Raw genomic sequence first — 21,401 nt, 5'->3', positions numbered from 1 at the left:
CTCTCATCCACATTTTTCTCCACATGCATAAAACCTATATTGTGTTTTAGCTCGAGGGAAGAACAATACTCAAGCTCAAAAAAGATACTATGTTTCGTCTAGTTCAACTCTCTTTTTCTTGTTTCATCATTGCGCTTTCTTGTTGCACCCCCATGCTCAAGATGTTTCCCTAGAATATGATCAGGGAGACAAGCCAGTTGCTTTAATATAGCAGTATTACTGAATCGTCTTGGATGTGGTCTTCTCTCAGGTTGACCATTAAACAATAAACTTTGCCTCCACTTATGGTTCATATGCAAGAATCGTCTATGACCAACATAAGACATCTTGTTGGTGACATGAATGGAAGATGTGTCTGCGTTACAAGTAGGGCATGCTAAGTAACCTTGACCACTTCATCCAGACAAACTTCCATGTGTTGGAAAATCATTGATAGTCCATAACAACATTGCACGCATGTTGAATACGGTGTTGGTTGATGCATCTCTCATTTGGACTCCTTCGGCCCACAACATTTTCAACTCATCCACCAAAGGCCTCAAGAAAACATCAATATCCTTTAAGGGTGATTTAGGGCCAGGAATCAGCAAATTTAGCATGAAAGAAGACTCTTTCATACATATCCATGGTGGTGTATTGTAGGTAGTCAATATAACCGGCCAAGTACAATAAGTACTATTAAAGTTTCCGAATGGATTGAAGCCATCAACAGCCATACCTAGACGAACATTTCTACGTTCTTTAGCAAACTCTGGATATCTTTGATCAAAATCTTGCCATGACTTCCCATCAATCGGATGATACATCATACCATCTATTGAGCGTCCACTATTATGCCAACCATATCTTTAGCTGTGAATTTGGAGTTATACATTCGTCGAAGTCTTGGAGTCAAAGGAAAGTACCATAACACTTTTTGTTGTACTTTCTTCCCCTTTGTAGTTGCGTCCACCCATCTACTCTCCTTACAAATCGGGCAATTCTGCATGAAACCATTCTCCTTCCAAAACAAAGCACAATCATTTTTGCAAGCGTAGATCGATTGATATCCTAACCCTATCTTTCTCAACTTCTTTTTAGCTTCATAGTGTGAGGCTGGAATCTTGCTCTTCGGGAAAGCAGCTCTTAGTAACTCTACAAGCTGGTGAAATGAACTATTTGTCCATCTATTGATCCCTTTAATATGCAACAGCTTTGCCAAAACGTTTAAGGCAGACATATCGCTACATTCAGGGTATAACTTGGTATTGAGCTCCTCAAACAAATCATCAAATTCTGGGTCTATACCTCGTCCCTCCTCGTCTATATTTTCTTCATTTGTATTTTGTTCCGCCATAACATCATCAATTACATCAAACATCTCATTACTTGTGGGCGTGTTTACTGGAGTGTTTATTCTTGGAGTCGAATTGTAGCTTAAATTTGAAGAACCAACATGTTTCTCACCGTGATGAATCCACGTAGTATATGTTTCTAGAAACCCAATGTCATGTAAGTGGGCATAAACCGTAGACAAAACATGTCGATACGAATTCACACACATTTTGCACAGACAACGCACTTTGCCTTTAGAGTTGACATGTTTCTCAACAATCTTCATAAAGTTTTTAAGACCTTCCAAGTATTTTGAAGACATTCGGTTCTCTCCAATCCAACTCTTATCGATTGTCATTGCTGTTTCATTATTAAAAATTATATTATATATATATATATATATATATATATATATATATATATATATATATATATATATATATATATATATAGTTATCGAAAGTTAGATTGTATTTGGGCTATATAAAAAAATATATACCCGAGAATGGATAGAGTATTCACAAGTATATAAAAAATATATACTCGAGAAGTAAAAATCAGACGGAATTGATAGAGTATTCACAATGGTTATGAAGAAGAAACTTAAACTAAAAATCAATGATTCAACGTGTTTTAATAAGAAAATCATATTATACGGTACGTTATTTAATCCATAATTTTAAAAGTACGATGTTATGATAGAAAATAAACAAAAGTATAATGTTATAATTAACAAAAGTATCTTAATTTTGTTAATTATAACATCATACTTTTATTTATTTTCTATTATATCATCGTACTTTTAATATTATATTACATAATATTTTGGTTTAAAAAATATACCGTTTAATTTGATTTTATAATTAATTTAATTTGATTTTAAAATTAACTTAATTTGATTTTATAATTAATTTAATATTTTCTTTTTTGTTATTAGTTTAAGTGTTTAAATTAATTTAATTTGATTTTATAATTAGTTTTATTTTATTTTAATATTAATATTAATTTGATTTAATAATTAATTTAATTTGATTTTATAATTAATTTAATATGATTTTAAAATTAATTTAATTTAATTTTATAATTAATTTAATATTTTCTTCTTTGTTATTAGTTTAATTTTTTAAATTAATTTAATTTGATTTTATAATTAGTTTTATTTTAATAGCTTGAGAGGGAAAAGAAAACCCAAGCGACTGCAAAATGAACGCAGTTTGCGAGTTTTGTTACCGGGAAACCCTATGCCGACGACAAGTCATCGGTATAGGTAAATCAAAACTATGTAGTTGCGCTTTACGTCATTAAAAAAATAAATAAAAAATGGTTTTCACGCGGATCTACCCCACTTTGTCCAGACGACATGTCGTCGGTATAGGATTACGAAACGAAATCGTCTTGATTTTCTGCGACACGGATTAAAAATAAACCTAAATTATTTTTTTAATACCCTATACAGACGACATGTCGTCAGCATATGTTGACGAAAACGACGACGTCTTGATTTTCTGCGACAAGGAATATAAATAAATCAAAAATATTTTTTTAATATCCTATACCGATGAGATGTCGTCGGCATTGGTTCTCTATATACCACCAATGTTTTGCCCCTTCCCGCCGAGTCTATGCAGACGACCTGTCGTCGGGATAGCTTGTCATCAGGATAGCTTTTTTGGTCAAAGACATATGGTCAAAGTTGGAAAATGTTGTACCGATGACATGTCGTCGGTATAGCGTAGCTTTTGCCGATGACATATGTCGTCTGGATAGGTGTCGTCTATACATGTTGTTCTTCTTGTAGTGAATCCATGGCTACTTGATATGCAATCACCTGGATCCGTTCGATTTTCGATTTTAGTTATGATTGGAGGAGTTTGGAAGTATAAATAAGAAGAAGAGGCAGATCTTTTCTATGCACACACACCTCTCTGAGATGTGATGAAGGGTTTTTCCGGCAGCAGCAAACCCCAAGACCAGAAGGAGATGACTCACAAATTGATGAACCAAGACCTGATTTGGATACTTTTATTTTATGCTAGCTAAGTATGTTCTTCTTTTCTGAAATACTACATCTTTCTTTGGCAATGTTCCAAATGGATGCTCGCATTTTATATATTTTATATTGAATTCGACTAAAATAGTTCAATACATATCGATTGAAGGCAAACGGACAACATGCTGCGCCGCTAGCTTGACTATCTTTTATGAGATTCATAATAGTATGTAAATGCTTCACTCGTCGTGGATTTTAAGAAACTTCCTTTGGTGTTGTCAAGATTCAATATTGTTACAAAATAAATAAATAAATAATTACCATAGTGGAACTCTTGTAATTTTTTTAGTCTAGAAGGCTAGTCATTATGTGATATCTTTGCTTGAATATTGTTGTATCAAATCATGGATGAAAATCATGAACTCTCAAAAGGAGCTGCTAAAGTTGTCTATGAGTTATATGAGGTGGTTACTCAATGGCTGCACAATCAACGTTCGTATGACAGCACCAGGCCTCAAAAAAGTTCGTTTGAGGTAAATCCATGAACGGATTTTATTTGTTAAGTCTTACTATATGTATCGAGTCTGGAACCAAAATCACGCATTTTGATCTAAATTGGTCAAACTTGGGAAAGTCTTCAAATTGATGAGATATAGATGATTAAATTAATTATATTGTTGTGTTGATATGTATGCTCACTTTATGCTATAATTCGGAAGCTGGTATTAATCAATTACTTAAGTTGATTGAAAAAAGGTCAATCTTATGTAGATAAACACAATGGATCTTCAATGGGCACTTGAAAGGACGTTGGATCATCTAGGTTCGTTCCAAGTGAGTTGAAGTTACAAATATTATCATTGTAGTACAGAGTATATATGGATGTATCATCTCTTAAGTACTACTCTAAAAATAATCTACATTGAGAATTGTCCTATAAAAATAGTCCATCAAATTTACAACAATAGCTACATTTTCATCTTATTTTTACATGCTACAAAGTATGAACTTTTCAGAATGTTTTATTTCACACAATGCGAGAAATGGCCACCCATGGTGTTGGTGACAATTTTATTGATATCGAGGACTTAAAACCCCTTTCAGATTACATTACCAAACATCTAGCCCAAAATAAGACCATTAATAGGTCTGTTGAAGATAATTAAGATACATGCTAGAAAATAAGTTACAAAGAAAAATTAGATGAGAAACTATGTATGTCTAACCCTTTGCAAATTTACAATGAACAACATAATCTTCACATAAACCCAATCTTTGAAGCTATCATAAAAGTGAAAAAATACATGTCTCCCTCGACCATTGAGAAGTAAAGTGCCACATGCTATCCAAAATCCAGTAACAAAACCGGTTACCCCACCAATATAGAACCATCCCCAAAATTCATCTATGTCTTCCCCATCACCCTCGCTTTTATCATTGACTGATGTTGCTTCTGATTCTTCATCTCCAAGACATTTTTTGGTAAGGGGAGGTCCACATAGTCCTGCGTTCCCATCGTATCTTGAAGGAGGAAAGGATTGAAGTTGAGTGCTAGATGGGATTCTCCCTGACAAGCTATTATATGAAACATCTAGATGACTTAAAAAAGTCATACCAGACATGCTTGATGGTATTCCTCCTGAAAAATTATTTCTAGATAAATCCAAAGTTAAAAGCTTTTTCATCTGACCAATATTCCATGGAATCTCTCCAAGTAGAGCGTTATTTGATAAGTTTAGTGAAACCAGTTCATAAAGATTGGTAATCTCGTATGGGATTTGACCTGTTAAATTGTTGCTTGACAGGTCAATCATCTTCAACAACCTTAGATTACTAGAGAATTCACGTTCATCTCCTTGCCACCCGATTATTGCATTGTCAACATACTTATCTTTAAAGGAAATACGTATACCATCTGAATAAAACCACATAAATATATAGGAATGTACATTTTGTGTCGGTAAGAATCTTTCTTGTACCATACTTGTAAAATTATTCAAACATGATGGGATGGATCCATGGAGATTGTTTATGGACAAGTCTAGAATTTGAAGATTTGCTAATCGACATAATTGCAAAGGGATGGTTCCGAAGAAGTTGTTTGATCTTAGGATAAGAACATACAGCCCCGACAAGTTTTCACCAATCCAAACAGGCACATTGCCAGAAAACTTGTTGGCCCACAAAATTAATGAGGTCAAACTCGTGCAATTCTTTATGGAAAAAGGTAATTCTCCAGAGAAGTTGTTCTCGTATAAGTACAATGCTTCGAGTTGTATCAAAGATCCAATAGAGGGAGGAAGCCTTCCAGAAAGATTGTTGTGCCCTAGATTAAGAACTTTTAGTTCTTTGAAATGCCACAAGCAGTCTGGAAGTTGTCCGCTTAGAAAGTTATGGGAAAGGTCAACAAATGATAAGTTCCCATGTACAATTTGGCATAAAAATGAGATTCCTCCATAGAATTTGTTTCTGGAAAGATTTAACGATGCTACAGTGGAAGAAACATTTGATATTGGACCATAAAAGTTATTGGAACTCAAATCTATTACTGAATTGTTGTCAAAAGCTGATGATAAATCTGGTGCTTTCCCACTGATGCTGTTAGAAGAGAGATTTAGATATCTTAATTGAGAAGGCCACATGTCCCAAAAATCCTGATGAACGGTGTCTAAAATTCCATTGTTGGAAATATCAAGATAGAAAAGATTTTTCAGTGTTCTGATCTCATCAGACAAGTTGTTCAGAAAAACAGGAAATTCGATCATTGCAGAGTTGTTATCAAATATCAAATTTTCCAAACTAGAGAGGTTACCAAGATATTTGGGTATCCCATCTAACATATTGTCAGAGAGATAAAGATACTGGAGCTTATTGCTGGTTAATGGAAACATCCAATGATACATGGATGAGGTGAGATTGTTGTTTCCAAGAACGAGGCTTATCAAAGATGAAGAAGAATTGAGAAATGAAGAATATGGATACATGACCTGTGACAGCTCGCATCCCTTTAAACTCAAGGTAAATAGTTTTGGGATACTCAGAACTACATTTACCCAATGATTTTGACTGGCTAAGGAAATCCCATCCATATAAAGTATCTCCATATGAGAGAGATGAGATAACCAATCTAGGTTTTCAACTCTACACCTTCCAGCATATGAAAGTACAAGTATTTCCAAGTTGGTGAGGTTTCCAAACTCTGGAGGAATGGTTCCATAAAGAGAGTTATAAGAAAGGTCAAGCATCCTTAATTCGGTCAAGGAACAAATGAACCTGGGAATGGTTCCATTAAGATTATTAAGGTTGAGGCGAAGAGCTCTTAATTTGGTCAAGGAACTAACTGATCTGGGAATTATTCCTTCAAAATCATTATCGCTAAGATCAAGGTACCTTAACTGAGTCATGGAACCAATGAAGGTGGGAATGGTTCCATTAAAAGAATTGCCTGAAAGATAAAGATTATTCAAGTAGCTTAAGTTAAGTAATGATTGGCTAATCTCACCTTCAAGATTATAGCCGCTGAGATTAAGCTTTGTAACATGGCCTGTTTGGTTGTTGCACGTGACTCCTTCCCATGTACAACAGTCATGTTTGTCAGCTCTCCAAGTAGGGAGATGATCGGAGTCATGGGAGTCTTGAAGGTGAGATTTGAAATGAAGGAGAGCATCTCTCTCGTTATCGGAGCACTTGTTGATAACCAATTGGTTGGCAGTTGAAGGCTCCAGATGTAGATAGAGAAGTGAGAAAATAATGAAAACACAAGGATTCATCATGTAAGTGCAAATATTGGTGATTTTTAGATTGTATTGATGCATGTATAAGCTGCCCCCATGACGGTTTATATAGCCTTCATTGTGAAGATGAAGGATACAAGTGAATGACCTCAAATTGGTGGGCCATTCCAGTAGAGCATAGGATGCTTCGCTTCCATGAAATTTGAACCATGTTATAAGACAATCTCATGATGACGGATTGAAATAAACTGCCCCTACCAAGCTGTAAGTCAGATTAATGATGAATAATTGAAATAAATTGCCCCAAATATATGTGTGTGTGTGTGTGTTCCCATTGTCTGATATTTTTTGGTTCTGAAGTTATGTGACATAAATCCCAAAAAGCAAACTAATGGAATCAAATACACTGTCCGTCCATGAAAATAGTGATATGATACTATTTGGGTCCATTACGGTTTAGTCCATGGTCACTATTTAATTACATAGTCGTCAGAAATAAATATTTTGATTAAAAACGCTACACTAGTTACGACTAGAAAAATAAAAGGGAAAAGAAATGTACAAAGTAAATTCAACTTTTTTGGAAAGGGCAGAATTCGTTTAATCTATGATCTATAATAGCAAAGATTTGTTTCTTTTTATTTTTTTTCCTTTAACTGCTCAATGAACACCAATTCATCAAAACTATCTTAATTATAGAAAGCGATAGTTAAATCAGAATTTTTACCAGCAGTTTCCAAGACGCAATTTGGTGGTCAGACTCAGACCTCCAAGTGCTATCCTCTTACTATGCCCTCTACAAAGTTCCCATCGATTTGTTTTTTCAGGGACGATGTTACTCAAAAGGATCAAACGTGCAACATTTTTTTGTCATACACAACAATTCATGCATTATATAGTTGTACAATATAACATTTTAAAGCACCAATTGTTGTGTATGGAGAAATTTTTTTGTGTACGGATCAGCTCCCCTCTACAAAGTTCCCATCGATTTGTTTTTGCAGGGACGATGTTACTCAAAAGGATCAAACGTGCAACAAATAAAACCAACAAGGATTTGGACTAAAATTGTTTCTTATTTAACCGAATTAATGATATATGCATGGATGAAAATAAACGACCATTTTATCCTTCTATTAAAAAATATAAAAAATAAAAAATAATAAAAAAAATAAAAAAAAAATATTCTTCTTTATTTGATAAGTACTATAAAATGAACTTCAATCCACTATTATGCGACTAGATATTGGTTACAAAAACTACCATAAATATATGTGGTCTTTGAAAGAGTTGTGAAATAATGAGCATAATTTGTCAAAGAAGTTATAGACACTACAAAAAATATGCCAATTAGTGACCAAAACGAAATGGTCACTAACAATAGAATGAGTCGTCACTAAATGATTTAGTGACCAAAATTTCGGTCGTCACTTTTCGTCATTATAGGTCCGTCACAAAACCGATTTAGTGACCAGATATAAATATGGTCACTAAACAGTGACTAAAATATAGTCGTCACTAAATCTGTGACGACCCACTTCGTCACTAAATGTTGTCACTAATCAATGAAAGTCGTCACTATTTTATCTACTTAGTGACCAATAAAAGTCGTCACTGTTTTATCCGATTAGTGACCATAGAAAGTGATCACTTGTTTATCTAATTAGTGACTATAACAGGTCGTCGCTGATTTAGCCTTTTAGACAAAAAAAAGGGTCAATAATTAAGAAATTATTGAAATATTAAATGTCATTTTTAAAATGAAATATAATAATATCCAATAAAACAAAAGAAAAGGAAAATGTTATAAATGTTTATAAATTATAATACAACAACAATAACCAAATAAATCTTCATATAAGAACGGATGATTTCCCACCTAAATTATACATGAAATTATAGAGCTGCTAACACCACAACAGCAAAATAGAAGTAATCAAATGAAAAGTTCCATTTGTTGGGCATCCTTATGGAATACTTTTCAGACTCCTGCAAAATACAATGATAAAATGGTCATTTACCAAATAGAATGGTCAAATGGTCATTCATTAAATAGAAGGGTAAAATGGTCATGTACTCAAAGGAGAGTAGGATATTGTTTCTTTTGTTGGTAAGCATTGTTTCTAAATAGAAGGGTAAAATGATCATTTGCTCAAACAAGAGTAAGATACTATTTCTTTTGTGAGTAAGCATTGTTTCTAAATAGAAGGGTTAAACAGTCATTTAATTTAACAAAAGTAAGATATTGTTTCCTTGTTAGCAAGCATTGTTTTTAAATAGAAGGGTGAAATGATCATTGGCCAAAGAGAAGGGTAAAATAACCATTTACTCAAGCAAGAGTTAGATACTACTTCTTTGTTAACAAGCATCATTTCTAAATAGATGGGTAAAATGGTCATTTACTCGGATTCGGATAGTTTATTCTGGTCCTAGATACCCATAACACGACTTAATGGGAAAAAAATCCGGTAAGCTATCTATATAGGTGTCTCTTTTTTACTTAATACAAAAAGTCAAGGAAAAGAAAAGGGTAAAATGGTCATATTATATGGTAGTAGGAATGGAGGGTTGTTACCTTCATATAAGGCAATGCATTATAGATCATAGCAATTTCACTTGAGATGCCAGTTGGATATAACACAAGAAAGGTGCTATACCTACACTCACACAACCAAAAGTTACAATTTTTATAAAAGAGAGTACAAAAATAATGAGAAATAAATTCTTGAACCTAGTTGACCAAAGAATGAAGGTCAAACCTGATCCATAAAAGCCAGTGTGGAGTAGAACCAAATGCCTCTTTTGTCCCAAAGAAAGAGTATCTAATAATCTAATTATCAGCACCATAAATAATATATGGTTACAAAATAATGAAATCATTTATTTTTTTCTTCCATTTCTTCAAGCTCAAATGTTTTTTTTACCTCAGTGATACTCCAACTAATGACCAAAGAGCTAACAATAGGATGTGTTTGAACCTGTCACAATCAAGTTTTTTTTTATCTCAGTAAAACTGTTATAAAACTGAAAATTATTAACTAAAAGGAAGAAAGCTCTAACCTCAGGAAAACTATAAAGGATTCCCCACATTACATACAATCTTGAACTTATTTGAGGCAATTTTGCTGAAATTGGGAGTGGACACAAAATTTGTGATTCTTCTGAGAGGAAGGCGGAGTTTTGATGTGGAAGTAACTAATGGAGGTCTTTTTTCCGATATTGTAGTCAGGCACCTAAAACCACAAAATAAATAAATAATAATAATAATAATCAGTAATTGTTCTTTAATGTTGTTATTATTTCTTGATTTACCTTTTCTTGTAGAGTTCTACATATGTGTTCTCTTGCAGAAAGACGGAGTTGCATAGACTGAAGATTATCGTGCAACTTTTTGGTTTCTTTCTCATCATGTTTTGCTTTCTTAGCCTATTTTTTTTAACAAAATAAACAACAGATAATTAATTTAATTATATAACAAAACAATATAATAAATAAATGAAAGTAGTTTGCTAATTAATTACCAGCTGTTTGTACTTGAATAGCTCAGTGACATGAGTTTGTTTTCTAGCTGGGCAATATTCAACACCTCTCACTCTGCATGCAAAATTCAGGGAACAAATTGTTTCTCCCAAATCCGATGAACATCAATGTCTTACAATCACCTCCTGCAAGAAAATATCAATCTACTTTTACTAATTTATTTATTGTAGTATTGTAATTTTATCACAACATTATGTGCAAAGAAAGCTCACCTAGAGAGCTATGAAGAATATGGGTAAGCTTTGAGTTCCTGATTTGGTCAAAAAGAAGATTGAAATAAGAAAAAAACAATAAAAAAAATAAATAATCCAAGATGGGGTAGATGAGAGACATACCTGTAAGGAATGTGAGAAGTCTTTGATGCAAGAGCTAAAATCACATCTCCTAAAGCTGAAAGTGATTTATTTATGAATTGGGATTCCTTCGGTCTTCCCCACACGTTCACTTCCCACTAAATCAAATAACCACGAACTGTCCGTTCACCAAATTCTCCCCACGAACTGTCACTCTTAATAAGCTACACAACAACATTTTCCATAAAGATTCCACCTTAATTTTATATTCACAACTACAATGCTATAACTAAATACACACAGTCACACACACACACACACACTTACCAGTGAGATTGGCTACTTAGCTCATTGGCATTGGTAGATCCAACAGATCTGACACGACTCCCGCTTTTGAGCAGTTCCCACACTTCATATGTCTTGTACACAAGCACCTCAGAGAGTCCAGGAACTTCTTCTGTTCCTTCAGCTGATTGCTTAATTTCCAACCTGGATTTGTATGTTTATGAATAGATGTGGAAAACTAAGCAAGATGGTATATGTCAAGATTCAAGAAAGCTTACATTTGTTTCCTACTTCCATATTCAGAATCATTAGGAAACAAGAATATTTTTAACACATTTATCCCTTAATCCCTGCCCTCCATACATGAAAACTTCATCAAGACATTAACTTCCAATTTCCTTTGTGATACATGTAAATTGTTGATTCTGATGATTTATTGTAACGCCCGTAGATCCCGGCTAGTCAATTTAGAGACGATAAGCATCAAATTTTACTTTTTTGATAAAAGATTATTTAGAATGAATAATCTTAACTAGGTTGTAGTGGTCGTGGAAAGGTTTCCGAATATATAAAGAATGCTGAAATCCGAGTTATAACGAGGAAGTTATGACATGTCGAAGTTTCGCGACTGAACCGGTACGACACTGTGTGACGTAAATAGTGAATTTACGATAGAGCGATATTTAGCCTTAGTTATCTGAACGAAAGTCGTAGAATACGTTAAATCGAGAGCATATATAATAAGAGAGTCTAAATCTGATCTCGTATGAGGAAGTTATGATTTTTCTAAGTTTCGACTTAGCAGTATGCAACCCAAAGTTCGAATATGAGATCGAGTGATTTCTAGTCGAAACAATCTAAACGAGAATCGAAGATCTCGTCAATAGTAGTCCAACGGTAAGAAGACAGACGAAAACGGACGTCAGATGAAGAAGTTATGAATTTCTAACGGAGTTTTCCTGTCCCGACCTACTAAAAATAATATAATAAAAATAAAATCAAAATTTGCCGACGGAGTCTAAATGAAAGTTGTAGAGCATAGTCTCACCTACGCGTGGATATAAAGAACGTCAAAACGGAGCTCGTATGCAGAAGTTATGTATTTCTGAAGTTTTTAAATAAATAAAATAAATAAATAAAAATATTAATTCGGAGCTTATCCGAAGTAGTGACGCGTCCGGTTTGATCCACCCAGTACGCCCAACGTACATGTCGACAGCGGAGTACGCCCAGCGTAAATCGGAGTTTAGCACCCTATAAATAGAACACGAGGGCTGCCGATCTTTTTGCTAATTTCCACTTCTTTCACCCCTTTTTCTTTCTTCTACTTTGCGAGAAATACCCCCGAAGCCCCGATATCATCCCGACACCCGAAGCAAGTCCCGACGCTCCAAAGTTCCCGAGAAAATTATATTTTCAAGCCGAAACTCTGTCCACGTCAAGCCCGTTTTTTTGGGAAAACGTCCCGGTTTTATCGGAAACGATTGTTTTAAGAGACGAGGTGTTGTCCGATCATCGTCTTATCAAGTGAGTGTGTAGTTACTTTCTTCTAACACATATATATGAAGTATTTGCTATGAAGTATGTGTTATGTGTTTATACATTGTTTGTTTACTTGAGATGGATGTTGAATTAATGTTTTATACAGGTTTTAAAAGATTTAAACTGTATATGTATTTGCATCTACAAATATGTTGGGTAGAACATGGGTAGATGAAATAGTTGATGTGAGACGAAATAATAAGTGTTTTTGAACTCTATGTGTTCGTTAGGTATTTTTGAACTCTATGTGTTCACTTGGTGTTTGAACTCAACGTGTTCATTAGGTATTTTTGAACTCTATGTGTTCACTTGATATTTTTGAACTCAATGTGTTCATTAAGTATTTTTGAACTAGATGTGTTCACTTGGTGTTGTTGAACTGAGTGTGTTCACTAAGTGTTTTAGAACTAAGTATTCACCAGATGTTTTGAATTAAGTGTTCACTAGGAGTGTTAGAACTAGGTGTTCGTTAAGTATGTTGAACTAAGTGTTTACCGATTGTAATTTGAGGACCTTGGCAGTGGTGGACTTTGTGTCAATTCCTTAGGTCAGTCCTTAGGAATAAATGAATAAAGGATAGTTGATTCTTAGGGTAAATCCTTAAGAAATAAAGGAGATAATGAGGATGGGTAATTTGGATTGATTGATTGATTGATTGATTGATGATTGAATAAAATAATTATATTATTGTGGGTCGAAAACCCTATATGCTCACCAGGATCCTAAGCTTGACCCACTCAGTTTTCTTTGCATTAGAGGTAATGACACACGAGTATAAGTTGGTTGACTTGACGAGATATTTTGGATTATAGACCAGTAGTTGTAAATAACTGCTGTAAGGTTAAATTGTACTGTTTATGCTTTTTGGTCTGTATCGGAACATGACATCCCGAGGTTTTATTATTTAATGAAAAGTACATTCTCTTTGAGAAATGTTTTGATAAAGTTTTATCATATTTTGTTTGGGAACAAATTCCGCAACTGTTTTCTTTAAAAGATTACTCTGATTTTAAAACAAAGCATAAACAAATCGGTCTTTTCTGGCCGTGAAATTGGGGATGTCACAGTTGGTATCAGAGCATTAGTTTAAGCGAACTAGGAATTTGTAGGAAATTTCTAGACTTAAACTTAGAATGCTAAGTGAAGATTGTGAGATGAGTGTCTGTTATATTTTAGACTCGAGGACTAGTTTATTTTAGGAAAGATGCCTAAAATGCTTTTATGTGCTAAATGTTATATGTTTGCCATATATGATATTATTTGTTCAGATCTACGGTCTGTTTTCGACCAGATCTGGAAACCTTATGTGTTTAGGATTCTAAGCGTATGACTACGGTATTAGAACTAGCATGTAAATGTTTCGGAGAGATATGGATGGTTTAAATGTCTATCGTGAAAGAGGATCTAAATTCACCTTATTCGGTGTATAGATCAAAAATGGCAAGAACCAGAAGTGGAGCTGGAAACGTGAACGAAAACAGGAATCAACCACCTGTGATTGAGCAAGTAGTTGTTGCAGCAGCAGCACCTGAGCCGATAACAATGGTTGGAGTACAATTGATGATTCAAACGATGTTGGATCGTCAGATGGAAGAAACTAGACGCCTGCTTCGGCAGAATCGTGAAGAACTTTCAATACAAGTTGAAGAGCCCGAAGTGAATGGAGGCCAATCGGGAGGAGGGAACTATAGTGGGATCGTTGGTCAAGCTAATCCGCCAGTGATTAGGAGAAACAACCAAGACGACGGGGTCGAAAGAAATGGATGCAAGTACAAAGATTTTCTAACTTGCAAGCCATCGACTTTCACGGGAAAAGAAAACCCAAATGGAGTTATGGATTGGATATCGAAGATGGAGTTGACGTTCATAACATGTGGTTGCAATGGCAAGCTACAAACCACATATGCAGTGCGTCAGTTCAGAGGCAGCGCTGTTCGCTGGTGGAACACTCTAGGGAAAACCATAAGCCCCAACGAGCCACTGCAACTGACTTGGGCAGAATTTTTGGTGCAATTCAAACGAAAGTTCTGCTCGGCCTAAGATCTGCTAGAACTGGAGAACCAATTCCTGATATTTAAAGAAGGACAGCATGTCCATTGATGAATACACCAATGCCTTCACAGATAAGATGGAGTTTGCTCTGCGCATTGTCCCAGACGAGCTGGCAAAGATAGATAGGTATGCAAAGGGACTACCATGGGAGTACACAGTGCCAGTACGCCAGACACCTACCCTTGAGGCGGCCATCTGGGTTGCTAAGTTTGTCGAAGAAATGATCAAGGGAAGAACCGCCAACAAGGTTGAAGTTGGTGAGAAAAGAAAGTTTGAGGGATCCCCAAGATCCGACGAGAAGAGAAAATTCTCAAAGTCTGGTTCGAAAAAGTTCGAAGGAGGAAGAGATGAAGCAAGATGGTGTGATAAGTGCAAGAAGAAACATTTGGGAAGATGTGGCGAGGAGGTCACATGTTTCAAGTGTGGAAAATCTGGACACTACGCCAATGAGTGTGCATCTAGTAACAAAGTATGTTATGAGTGTAACGAAAAAGGGCATATCTCGATCAATTGCCCAAAGAAGAAAGAACCAGCAAAGCCAAAGTCATTCCACATGATCCGTGACGAAGCAGATGTCAATACGAGAAATCAAGGATGAAAACTTTGTATTAAGATATGGCTAGTATCTGGAAGTGTAGCCTATTAGCGGCATAGTGTAGGGTGAACTTGAACCTTTGTGTAATCGTTCCAAGATATAATATAAACCTTGGTTTTGATATCTATGTGATATTTATGGTTTGGATGTCTATGTGATATCTATGGTGTTAATATCTGATGTGTTGGATAATTGTGTGATTTTTGTTGTATGGTGACTTGGTTTAACTGCGAGACAATACTTGGGACGAGTATGAGTAGGTGTGAATGGTAGTAGAGGCCTATACTACCGAAAGCATAGGACTCACACTTGGATCAGGGAAAGTCACAAGGTTACGAAGAAGCTAGTAATTGATTCCATTTTATTCAAGTATGTCATTACCATTGTTTCGGTAATGACTAGTAAGATGGTTGTTATTCCGACCCTAGTGGTCATATCAAATTGAGTCCGACTACGATGAGTTTGTTACGTGGTTCGGAGAACCAAGTTCGATGTAGCATCTGACCGAGGTCAGAAGATTGAAATCAATGCGACCGATAGCATCGTGCTCGTTGATAAAGAAGTGTGTAGCTAGTGATGCTACATGCTAAAATATGATTATATCATATTAAAATATGAGGGAAGGTATATTCCATTCTGGAATTTGACTCTAAGAGACTTGAGTCTAAACGTTGCTTCATACGATGAGAGGTCGTTAGAACATGACCCATTGGTCTGTTACAATAGATAAAGGAAAGTACTTATCCTAAGAAGAAGAAGGAGTCCTCAATAAGGATTTATTTTGTAACTCGAAGGTTACGATTGAAAGTCCAACATAGTACGAAGAGCAGATGCAGGATTGATCACTACCTGCTATCGAGAAGTCCAAGAGTTAGATATTCTTTCGAGGAAACATAGAAGTTACGGTTTGTGACAACCGTTAAATTCTGGTCAAGTCAAAGTCGAACTAAGTCAACAAGTCAAACCAGTCAACGCAGTCAACCCTTGTATATTAGGGTTTACGTTATGTAACTACTGAACAATTCACTAATTTAATGAGAAAACATCAATTGGAAAATTCACGTGTTGGAATTTATGTAGCCTTAACAGTGCTAAACAATGAACCAAAGCGATAAAACACTACTGCACACTCATCGGGAGTGTGTGTGACACTAAAACATGGCTTAACGGGATTTACGAACCTTGCGTTGCGAAGCCAAACACTCAAAAAGGTCACAAAAGAAATCTTTTCAAATCTCTTTCGCTCTGACTCTTCCAAAACTCTCTAAGTAAGAGAAATCTCTCCAAGAATGAGAAATCTCTCCCAAACCTCTCTTTGTATGAGAAATCTCTCCAAGAATGCGAAATCTCTCCCAAATCTCTCTTTGTATGAGAAATCTCTCCAAGAATGCGAAATCTCTCCCAAATCTCTCTTTGTATGAGAAATCTCTCCAAGAATGCGAAATCTCTCCCAAATCTCTCTTTGTATGAGAAATCTCTCCAAGAATGCGAAATCTCTCCCAAATCTCTCTTTGTATGAGAAATCTCTCCAAGAATGCGAAATCTCTCCCAAATCTCTCTTTGTATGAGAAATCTCTCCAAGAATGCGAAATATCTCCCAAATCTCTCTATGTATGAGAAATCTCTCCAAGAATGCGAAATCTCTCCCAAATCTCTCTCAAAACCTCCCTTGATCTTTTTGTAATCAATTGGGGCATCCCGACACTTGATTTGGTGAAAAACCATGCGAAACGGGAAGATTCCTTGGAAAATAGCCTCTTAGGGCCGGAGTCCCTCTATAGGGATCAAACCCTCCTTGAATCGGAGTCTCCTTGAGGATCCGCGGTCATCTAGCCGCAGCCGCAGCCAGCAAGCCGCAGCCGCCGACCGCAGCCACCGACTGCAGCCACATGGAACAGCCCGCATCCGAAGTCGCCTCCGGCTCTAGCTACCCGGACCGCAGCTTCCCTTTCCGCTTCGAACCCGCATCCGCGACCAAGCCCCACTTCGGATCCATGGCTCCTAAGGCCGAAGTCACCCTCCTGACTTCGGATTTGGCATTTTCCACCCGGTTTTCAACCACGACTCCATTTTAAGTCCGTTTTTAATTATTTTAACGCCAGATTTTCTCCAGAAATCATATTTTAACATATAAGACCCTAAATATTCATAATTTAAACATATTTTTGTGGAAATCTTTATTTAAGAATAAAATCTAGTGGGTGAATAATTGAGGTGGAGTGTTGACTTTGCTTTACTTTATGGCCAGCCACTCTATGGCCAGCCACCCTACCCACTCCTCACAGCCTACCCTGGTCATGTCAAGGTACTTTCTCATCATTTTTCAGCCATTATCTCGTCCAAAGAGCTGAAAGACTCCCACTCTCTCTCCTCATTCTTACTCACTTCCCTCATTTCCACCAAAGATCAAACCCACTTTTCTCTCAAATCCTCTCACACAAATTCGAGATTTCCAAGGCATTTTCCAGCTTTTCTCCTTCATTTGGTAAGTATCATCACCCTCCTTATGGTTATTATATTTCCTTTTACTCAAATCATTGATTGCTCACACAAATTCCATCCCTTTGGTGTTAGATTCTCGAAATCTTCAAGGCTTCTTCAAGTGTTCTTGAGTTGAACACTTCCCTTCTCCCACACTCATCCACTGAAATCACACAAGGTGAGTTCATACCCCTACATTTTCATGTTTTTTTATGTTTTAAGGGGGGGAATACAAGTTAAAACACCAAGAACACAACTAAATTCTTCTAACAGCTTTTATCAGAAAAGTTGGACTCCATTCACGGACTATTTTGGTCAACTTAAACATTTTCGTTTTCAAAACTGTACAAGGTGCAAGTAGTTCAAGTTCTTAGCTTTAAAATGGCTACTTGCACATCTCCATAAGATTTTTCTACAATTTATGGTGATTTTTACAAAACTGCATATCATTTCAAGAACCAATCCGGACCAGTCTGTGATTATGGACGTTTTCACCTAAGTTGGAGGTCACTAAAAATCGTGAGAAAATTTATGAACAAACTAGACTCATTTTCCAAACTCTCAGAATTTACGGATTCTGATTTGGACCTTTGATGATTTTTCTACACATTTTCTAAGAACAGTAATAGAAATTGTTAACAACAGAAAAAGGCTATAAATTTCATTACACCTTGTAACATGTTGAGCTAGGTGTATATCCTTATGTGAATATATGTTATTGCAAATAAATGATATTTTGTCTTAGTATATAGACATGCATCAGTTAATAAATGGATTTTGATATATATATATATAGAATATAAAAGATAACAAATTGTTATAATCAAAGTACATCCATTACATACAAACATTTGAATAAACTATAATAGGTATAGTTTATGATACTTTACATAACACACTCACACAAAAAGGGTACATTTATACAAAGGGAGTTTCATTACGATAATACACCACAAACAAACATATTAAACCATAATAGGTATAGTTAGGTTGCATATACATTTCATACATTTTGATAAGCTATAATAGGTATAGTTTATGTTCATTTACATTACAAAAGGTTTTCATATAAATGGGGTACGAATACAAATTACCGGGTTTATACAAAAAGGGGTACATTACAAAGTACCGGGTCTTCATATAAATGGGGTACGAATACAAAGTACCGGGTTTATACAAAAAAGGGTACATTACAAAGTACCGAGTCTTCATATAAATGGGGTACGAATACAAAGTACCGGGTTGATACAAAAAGGGGTACATTACAAAGTACCGGGTCTTCATATAAATGGGGTACGAATACAAAGTATCGGGTTTATACAAAAAGGGGTACATTACAAAGTACCGGTTAATCTTAGTATATTTATAATAGCTCACATTAAGTATTAACAAACATAGAATTTACGGGGAATTCATTTAAATCAAACGAGTTTACGTAGATTTGAACTTACATTATTTTATCATAAGTATAACAAATTACTTGTACACTTCGGTCTTTGGGTTTTAAGACTACTTTACATATTAAGGAAAATATTGGATTTTTCTGGAACAAACACTACTTTTACAAGGAAAAGCTTTTCATAAACTGCCTACAAATGCTTATGAACTCACCAACCTCTGTGTTGACACTTTTTCAAACAACTTGTATTCTCAGGAAATTACTAGACAGGTAATCGAATGCTTTTGAGGATGGGACGTTAAGGCGTCAAACATTTCATATTTTGTCAACAAAATGTAATTGATTTGAATCATGTAAACATATACTTTGGTGTAACCCTTTCAATTATATTTATGATGGTTGTTTTTACTTTGAGCACTATTATACTCGTTGTTGTGATACTACATGAAGTCCTCCATCCCCGGACGTTTCCGCCATCCTTGGTTTGGGGGTGTGACAGATTGGTATCAGAGCATTGTTTATAGTGAACTAAGTATATCGAACCACATAAGATATACAAACTATAAATGCATTGGGACTAAGGTCTCTGATTTAACATTTTCAAATAACTATACTTTTAGAAATAAAAAGTTTCTTATTAAAAGTATACATGCATGCATTCATACTAAAATCAATGTCACAATGACAAGAACAAAAGTATTACGATTGTTGAATATCACAAGTAAGCTTGGGGATGTATGATCAGTCCTGGGAATGGCATAGCCTGATCAACTATGCTGGTCTGAGGAGTGATTAGCATATGCCCAAGAATGGTTGTGATGTGGCAACAAGTCTAAAAACTTACCAACACTACCACAATGAAATACCATAGGGGTATTTGGTGTTACTATAATTGCTTATCTGAGAACTAAATAGATTTTTATCAATAGGTCAATAATCGCTTAGTGGATACATTAAAATTATATGTATCCAGGACGTCATAGACTTAGAATCTGTGGATCTTTGCTTTACTTCCTGTCCCTCGTTGGGTTGTGGACTTAGAGTTAGGGTCGCTTATTCGAAGGTCTATCCTGTCCCGAATACATATAACTAGTATGCACTAAACAAGTATTGAAGTATCTGATAAAGATCATCTTATAATTATCTAATTAGCACGTCTACTTAGTTATTTCTTATATTCCCTTTTTTCGCGTAAATATCATGGCTGGATTCCATCCCCACGATGACCCGTACTACCCTAACCACGGCAATGCTGGATGGCTCGGAGAGGAGCCAGATAATGATCACCCAATCCCTGTGGATGGTCACCAAGCTGAAGGATTTGCTGATGGTTCTGACTCCGAACATGAAGTGGAGAACCTACCCCCGATGGCTCTTTTTCCGAATCCTAACCCTCGTCCGGCTTTTCAAGGCCCGACGCCTCCTTGGGTAGAATGCTTGGAAACCTGGAGCGAAGAGCAACACCAACCTATGCCGTTTAATGGAGACCGAAGCTTCTACAACATAAGCGAAGGAAGCTCAGCAGACAGAATTCTTCCAATTCTGGTCCGTAGAGTTGCCTGAAACAAGATTCAGGGCAGAACAACTCTCCATCATATCGCAGAGGTTGATGCAAATGCAAGAATGCATACAATCCGCACCAATAGCCTTGAGCGCACTCGTGAAAGATCTGAGAGAGACCATGAAACCCTGCTGCAAGCACTGGCTGAAACACGAGCCGAAGTCATAGAACTCCGAGTACGCCAGAGGGTGTACGAAAGGCACATGCTTGATATGGAGCGGCAACTGGCTGAACTGAGGGTTCACCAGAGGGATGACCGCCGCCAGTAGTAGATGCCTTACTTTCTTTCCCTGTTAAAAAGGAATCGTTTTTCCTATCTATGTCCTATGTGGCATTTTCTATGAAACTATCTTGTACTGTAGGTACTTTTAGTTAGGCCTTTAGGCGGCCAAAGCTTTCCTACTCCGGATGTGATGTAAGACCCTCTACAAGGTCAATTTTCCCAAGCCTATTACATCTTAAACATCAATGACATTGTCAGTCGGCTAAATTCTGTGTCACTCTTTGTTCAAATACTTCCATCATACTATCATAGGAGTCTATCTGAAACCCACTCTAGTCAAGTTGTTGGACTAGGGTAATTTAGCTCAGGGATCATTCCCAATTCTCTTTCAT

General features: G+C 35.9%; 2 protein-coding genes across 2 annotated transcripts; both read right to left on the bottom strand.

Annotated features, from left to right (window-relative positions):
* Positions 1-2,762: 2,762 nt before the first annotated feature.
* LOC145121777 (receptor-like protein EIX2) lies at positions 2,763-7,119 on the bottom strand. Its single transcript, XM_079057476.1, has 3 exons — positions 6,695-7,119; positions 4,531-6,550; positions 2,763-2,819 (listed from the first exon to the last, which is right to left on the bottom strand). The coding sequence occupies exons 1-3, from the start codon at positions 7,117-7,119 to the stop codon at positions 2,763-2,765; spliced, it is 2,502 nt and encodes an 833-aa protein (XP_078913602.1).
* A 1,798-nt stretch (positions 7,120-8,917) lies between these two features.
* Positions 8,918-10,182, bottom strand: LOC145121776 (very-long-chain (3R)-3-hydroxyacyl-CoA dehydratase PASTICCINO 2A-like; the record flags this gene model as incomplete). The annotated part of the gene is made up of 5 exons (XM_079057475.1): positions 8,918-9,027; positions 9,614-9,695; positions 9,798-9,868; positions 9,963-10,016; positions 10,099-10,182. Coding segments are annotated over 5 exons (384 nt in total), but the record flags the coding sequence as incomplete, so codon positions are not given.
* Positions 10,183-21,401: the final 11,219 nt, after the last annotated feature.

This window comes from Lactuca virosa, chromosome 6 (assembly GCF_052849685.1).
Source record: "Lactuca virosa cultivar CGN04683 chromosome 6, Lactuca_virosa_CGN04683_v6, whole genome shotgun sequence".
In the NCBI taxonomy this organism is placed as follows: domain Eukaryota; kingdom Viridiplantae; phylum Streptophyta; class Magnoliopsida; order Asterales; family Asteraceae; genus Lactuca; species Lactuca virosa.
The sequence above is the reverse complement of the archived record's forward strand: the minus strand, read 5'-3'. Positions and strand labels throughout refer to the sequence as shown.

Bases quoted from the DNA above. Each gene is read 5' to 3' on its own strand.
- LOC145121777 (XM_079057476.1), bottom strand. From the start codon at position 7,119: ATGCATCAATACAATCTAAAAATCACCAATATTTGCACTTACATGATG. The intron at 6,551-6,694 runs GTACCTTGATCT...GACCGAATTAAG, and splicing joins GGTTCCATGACTCAGTTAAG to GATGCTTGACCTTTCTTATA. The intron at 2,820-4,530 runs GTTAGACATACA...TCCTTGTCGCAG, and splicing joins TCATTGTAAATTTGCAAAGG to AAAATCAAGACGTCGTCGTT.